Genomic DNA, 7,217 nt, shown 5'->3' on the forward strand with positions numbered 1-7,217 from the left:
CGTTGTTGAAGAGAAGTAATGCTTGATAAAGATCGTCTTTCACAAACACTGCCCTTTCGTGCTTGTTGACAACTCCTGCTTGACTCTTGTTGTTGATCTTCATGTCTTGTGTCTTCTTTCGCCTTGGAGACCCTGACATCTAGTCATAACTCATTTTCGTGTGTTTGTCTAGCTTAACACGAATTACAAGGGAGTTATGGCAACTTTCGTCTAAGACGAAAGCAGTGAAACAAAACAGCTAATGGTTAGGGGTCTACTTTTTCTACATTACATTGGTATCATCAAAATCCTAATACAATGTTCCTAACAATATATATATATATATATATATATATATATATATATATATATATATATATATATATAGAGGCGGGTTCAGGTGCGGCAGTGTCTTACGGTGCGGTTATTTCTTACGGTGCGGCAACACCAATAGTTCACCAAATATGCACCATCAACGTTAGGAAATACACCACACAAAACAGAGTAAACAGAGCCCTGCATCACCAAACACACACCATTAGGTGTGAGTAAAAACACCATACACTGTTCAGAAATACACCATTGGGGTGGTGAGTTATATGGTGTGTTTTTTTGAGTCTGTGGTGTATTTTGTGATGATTTATTACATTTCATTGGGGTGTGTTTTTATTACACTGTTGGTGCATATTGTTAACACTGTTGGTGTATTCTGAAATTTGACCGCACCGTCGCACCGTAAGACCCCGCCGCATATGAGCGCTCTTCTATATATATATATATATATATATATATATATATACAAATATCACCTATCATGTTCTCCCTACTTATAAATAGAGGCACGCAGATTCAGAAAGTTTTCTTAAGTGAGGGCGTAGTTTAAATAAAATCAAAATGTCTATATGACAAAATATCAAATTTTGATATAAATCATAAATAAATTAAAGTTAAAAATAAAAACTAAATTGAAGTCCCTTAAAATATGTCTGTGATAAAACATGAAAATTTAATATCAATCACAAATATTAACGTTAAAAAAACTAGAATAAAGCCCCTCCCCACTTGTTAAGGGGTAAAAAAAACTAAAATAAAGAGAAGTGTTTCTGTTTGATATTAATCACAAATATATTAAAGGTATTAAAAAAGGTAGAATAAAATCCCTATAAAGTTAAATTCAAACAATCCATATCTACATCTACAAGTCTAATAAGAACCAATAAAGTTAGATCTCTAATGAAAATTAAAAAATGTTAATCTAATTGTTTGTTGAAATGAATGGTTCATATTATTTCGATTTTAGTAATTTTTATATTATTATTTATACTACTTTATCCTCTATTATATCATTTACTTTTCTTAAATACCCTGTATTCCGTTAGTGTAAATTTTAGTAACGAAATATTTCGTTAACTATTTATCATTCTTAGCTTACTCATTGATTTTCATAAGGAAGGTCTTAAGTTCGAACCCCATCCCAAAATCAAAATTGACATAACTGTTAAACATATACTAGAATATGTTAGAGTGTATTAAATCTACATCTACAAACCTAATAAGAGCCAATAAAGTTAGACCCCTAATGAGAATTAAAAATGTTGGTCTAATTGTTTATTGAAATGAATGGTTCATATTATTTTGATTTTAGTATTTTTTTCATTATTTTTACTACTTTACCCTCTTTTATATTATTTACTTTTTCTAAATACCATGCATTCCGTTAGTATAAACTTTAGTAACGAAATATTTCGTTAACTATTTATTATTCTTAATTTACTCATTGATTTTTCATATGGAAGGTCTTAGATTCGAACTCCATCCCAATCAAAATTGACATAATTGTTAAACATATACTATGAATATGTTAGAGTGTATTTAAAAAATATAATATAACAACCAATGTGATTGCTCACTCTTTAGCCAGAGCTTCTTGCTTGTATATTGGTCGGGAGGTGTGAGACGTGGATATCCCTCATTGTATTCGTGATTTAATTTAACAATAATAGTTCGCTTTAACCTGGAGGGTGTTGTTGAGTGGAAGGGACTCATCCATCCTTAACCAAAGGTCAATGGTTCGATCTTTAGCTTTGGGAATTGAGCTGCCTTAAATATCCAGGCCAGCTGTCTCACCCAAAAGAGGTGCATACAATCCAGCAAGGGGATTAGTCTTTGTGTTCTACGGTGAAAACCCTAGGTATACCCAAAAAAAAACTTTGGTCAATTAATTAGAATCACGCATTGCACATTGATGAAACGGTACATGCACCTTACAATATATACTCAACCCATGTGAGAAAATATGCCTATTATCAGTTTATCACTGTCTTTTTGAGAAAGGAGGATTTGGTTATATTTTTTAAGGTGCAATGCGCAAAGACACTAAAATTGCTGTGAAGCACACCAAGAGACTAGATCAAATCAAGAAATCATTTCTAGCGGAAGTGGCAACAAGATGAAGCATGTATCATGCCAATTAATAGGGGTTTGTGTTGCAAAATTTATGCTTAAGATAGCACTAATATATATATATATATATATATATATATATATATATATATATATATATATATATATATATATATGTGGTCATGTCATTAGGTGTGGCAGTGTGGTCATATCTATGTCGTTGAATCAGTTTAATCTAACAGTAGTGGCTAATTCTGAGGATTTTCACGCGTTTTGCGGTTTTGGTAAGTGGGGGTGTTATGGTAATTATAGTGGCCATTTATAACGGCTGGGGTCCAGAATACACCAACAGTGTCGACAACGTGCACCAATAGTGTAATAAAATACACCACAGTGAAACACACCAATAGTGTATTCCCGAACACTGTTTGGTGTATTTATTCATATCTAATGGGCGCGTTTTTAGTGATGCATACCTAATTTGTGTATGTTTTTTGCTGTGCATTTCATAACATGGATGGTGTATAACAACTGGTGCGGCCGCACTAACCACACGAGAAGGCGTTGCCGCACCTGAACTTGGTGTTAAGAACAAGTGTATTTAGATTTTGATGATACCAAACTGTCTTAGGATGTAGACCCCTATTTTTCGTTTATTAGAAAGTCTCGTATGACATAGGCATGAAATGTTAAACCATGCACGAGACTAGTAGAATAGGTCTACATGAAGATTTGAAGATGAACGAAAGATGCTTGCAAAACAAAAGAAGGATTAAAGAAAGTCTCAGATGGATTACTTCGAAAAAAAGGAACTTTTGTTCAAGAAGAAAGGACGAAAGATTAGGACAATCTTTCGGCCCTAAACAACCAAGTCAAGGACAGACTTGTTAAAGACAACTCTCTTTAAAAGGAAACAATGAGAATGTTGTCTATCAATCAGTTGGGCAAATCATTCGGACAAAAGATGTCCTAGGAATGATTTTCACTTAAGACAAGGAGCATTAAAAGACCTGTACTATTTTGTCAGAAAACAAGGACAAAAGCCATAATGCTTTCTGCTCCAACGGCTATGCAGTACAAGCGCATTTAATGCCCAATGCCTATTGAGTAATACACACTGGTTAATAGGTTTGAAATTTTCATCTCCCTCCAGCGGATGGATTTTTCCACCTATAAATACCTCTCTTCGCCATTGAAGAAGGTGCTGGTTAACTCACTCTCTCTATCTAAGAAAAGCATTTCAAAGCAGTTCCATCTTCTTAGCTTTTCATAACCAGTGTGTGTTGTGAAGTTTTTCAAAGGCATATCCATCCTCATACTTCACAACCTGAAGTTGTCTTGTTCTTTTCTCATGTGAAGATCTACTCAGACATCAAGACAAGCCTCAACCCGTTGGAGAAACACCAAATCTCTTTTCCAACATCTCAACTCAGGAAGTAGTTGATAGAGGCGGAGTAAACTCTAGGAGTTGAAAAACCTTTCAAGTGGCTGTCCGGCTTAGTGATCAAGGAAGCCAGCTTGAAGTAGTTTGTACTAGGAGTGATAGTGCAAACCCTTTCACGAATTGTGAAAGAAGAGTAGAGTAGGCACAGTTGGCCGAACCACTATAAAAATCTCTCTGTCTCTCTCTTTTTACTTATCGCTTTTACTTTCGTGATGTGCATATCATATCATATCGACCAAACGTGTTATCTTTATAAACACGAAAAAGTGCAAAGAAAACTTAACTAAAAACAATATTTCCGCTGCATATATCTCCGAAAGAAGAATAATCGAAAAAGAATCGATTAGAGTCTATTTACCCCCCCCCCCCTCTAGACTCTCTCTGACCCTACCGGGACCAACACTTGGCACCAAATAGAATCCACAAATACACCAGAGTAAGGCTAATAATGCACCAATTACACAAATAAAACACACAACAATGTGATTTCCCTTATTCCGGTGCCTTATGACAAGTTTACCCTTGCAATTCGTTGGGTAGGAGAACGTGCGTGAAAATATTGGAAGAATATTGATTAATGTGATTCATTGGATCTATCTAATCTAATAACCTGTAATTGACCATATGACCACACCTAACAACATGGTTGCACTTGATCGCCCTATATATATATATATATATATATATATATATATATATATATATATATATATATATATATAAAAGATCCTACTAAGGAACTAAAAATTTTCATCAAAATGATTTACCATTTTATGTGGCAATATAAATAGATTTCTTTTTAACATAGACTAGAACGAGCCTGCCAATACATGATAACAAATGAATAAAAAGAGTTTTATTGTTGATATATGTTGATATCTCGAATTGAGTGTTATGACAAGTAGTATGCAATCATAAGTAACTATGGAAATTAAACAAACAAGTAACGAGACAATTTCATCTTTGTGAGATTCATCTTTACTGTGAAATTAACTTATTACCACCAAATTTCTCCTAGGTATTTAGGATCAACACATCCTAAAATGAAAAAAAAAAAAAAAATTATTTTTCAACCGTTAAATCTACTAGATGAAAATTTTATATATATATATATATATATATATATATATATATATATATATATATATAATTTTATGATTGCATATTCTACCACATCTGTAAATATACTATACAATTTTTAAAATTAATAATAAAATGTACTTAATTAAGTTTTAATTTATTTAAAGTTGTTTTTATTTTTCAAAAATTTTCCATGCATCGTCCACTCAAACTATAAGTCAAGTTAAGCGACGTGTAGCCAAATTATTTTGTATATGGCATTTGGCAAGTATACATCACTAATTAAACTATCTCTTCGTTGTAAATGAAGTTTATCAAAATCTTACAAATTAAAGGTCTCAGCTCACTATTCCTAAGCAAATTAGTATCCTTTCAACCGTTAATCAATAAAATTTCTTTCACATATTTAGATTGTGTCAGTCATTTTCCTTTTTTTCTTTTTAATCTTAAACCCCTAAAACCCTTACTCAAGTGTTTGATGGATCAGAAGCTCAGAACCCATCACAATGACTATGCAGAGAGTTCATATATAATGGAAGAACTGGAAAATGGTTTATTGCAAGTGGAGTCTCTAGAACAAAAAACAGTTATTGCCACCCTTAGCAATAAGCTCATTGTCACAAAAAACTAATTAATCAAACACTCATATTGATTGTTTAACCAAGTCAAATAACTAATAATGGACAAATAAATTAAAATTGACTGATAAAGTAACTATGCTACCAAACAAAACCGAAATGAAAATACAAGAAAGCCCTTGAGCTAATTTATGTCTACTTCATCAATATCAATAGATAAGGTAAATCGCAAGTTGCCTAAACAACTTCCTAATTAGTTCATGTCATTGACTTTACACGTGCCTATGAAGGGGTGATTTTAGAGGCCAATTGAATTCCATTTGCCTCTTAATTGGTGATTTTAGAAAACGTGGTCCACTGCACCACGAAATCGAGATGTAAATTAATTTCTTAATCAATAAAAATGTCATATCAATCATAAAAGAAAAAGTAAAAAAGTCAAAATTACCGTACCCCTCCAACTATAAAATCCCTATTATTATCATCACCCAAAACTTGCATTCCACCACCACTGCACACACAAACACACAACTTAACAAAGAAGCTTGAAGATGCTGACGATGAGAAAGGGGTCTACGACGACACTAATTGCCGTCTGCAATAATCATGACGGCCATGCTCATCGGCGAACTGGAGCTGACTATGGCTCAGCCGCCGCCTCCACCACCGGGATGCAACGAGAGGGCTCTGACCCCATGCGGGCCGGCGATCCTGTTTGGGACGGCGCCGTCGACTGAATGTTGCCGTATCCTGAGGCAGCAGACCCCCAAGTGCCTTTGCGAGTACCTTCGCAAGTATCCAGGGTATGCTGCTAATGCTAGAAAAGCTTTTAGGGCTTGTGGTGTGCCTGAACCTCGCTGTTAAAATATATATGCCTCAGATCAGATCAGCTCTATCATATCCTATCCTATCCACCATTATATAATATAATAATATTCTACTTGAGTTACGTTATTAAATAAATAAAGGCATATAAAGCCTACCCATCTTAATTGCAGTCATGGCATCTATCTATAAGTATTACTTGGTGTTATTACTAGCTATGTATATCATCATAATTATATTATGGCAACTTTTTTATTTTCATTTTCATTCTCAATAAACTGGTTACTCCATCTTTATTGGGAAATAATCGATCAATGAAAAACAAATTATCCATTATTAATAAAATAATATATGGCTCCCAAACTACCAGGGCAAATTTTACCCTGGACTTTGGTCCACATAAACCAAGGTCAAAACAATGCCGTTTTAAGTTTTTCAGTCGGTTAATAATAGTAGACTGTAAATTCCGTTATATATGGTCGGTGAAACTAAACAATCTTTATTATTATTCAATTTCATTTTATACACACCCTAGTTAGTTTCATTACAACGTCACTATATCATTCTAATTAAATTATAATTTTTTTGGGCAAAATACACTCGATATATATAAGACATGCTATTCAATTGCATTTTATACACAATATAATTTTAATTACAACACCACTAAAATGTCATTATTATTCATGAACTACTATTTCATTTAACAATATAAACTCAATATGTGAGATCTGCTATTCAGCTTCATTTTATACATTTTAGTTTCATTACAACATCGCCAAATTAAAGTATCATTTTAATTAAACTATAATCTTGTTAAACAATATACATTCAATATCTCGGTTTCATTTTATGCACAATGTAGTTTGATCACAACTTTACTAAAGTATCATTCTTATTCAACTACA

At 33.2% G+C, this 7,217-nt stretch overlaps 1 protein-coding gene across 1 annotated transcript; it reads left to right on the plus strand.

The window, feature by feature from the left end:
• Positions 1 to 6,090: 6,090 nt before the first annotated feature.
• Positions 6,091 to 6,348, plus strand: LOC109148593 (probable non-specific lipid-transfer protein 2). The gene has a single exon (XM_019296327.1). It carries the CDS (start codon positions 6,091 to 6,093, stop codon positions 6,346 to 6,348), a length of 258 nt encoding a protein of 85 aa, XP_019151872.1.
• The last annotated feature ends 869 nt before the right edge of the window (positions 6,349 to 7,217 follow it).

The sequence above is a fragment of the Ipomoea nil genome, unplaced genomic scaffold (genome assembly GCF_001879475.1).
Source record: "Ipomoea nil cultivar Tokyo-kokei standard unplaced genomic scaffold, Asagao_1.1 scaffold2144, whole genome shotgun sequence".
In the NCBI taxonomy this organism is placed as follows: domain Eukaryota; kingdom Viridiplantae; phylum Streptophyta; class Magnoliopsida; order Solanales; family Convolvulaceae; genus Ipomoea; species Ipomoea nil.

Coding starts and splice junctions, on each gene's coding strand:
- LOC109148593 (XM_019296327.1), top strand. CDS start 6,091: ATGACGGCCATGCTCATCGGCGAACTGGAGCTGACTATGGCTCAGCCG.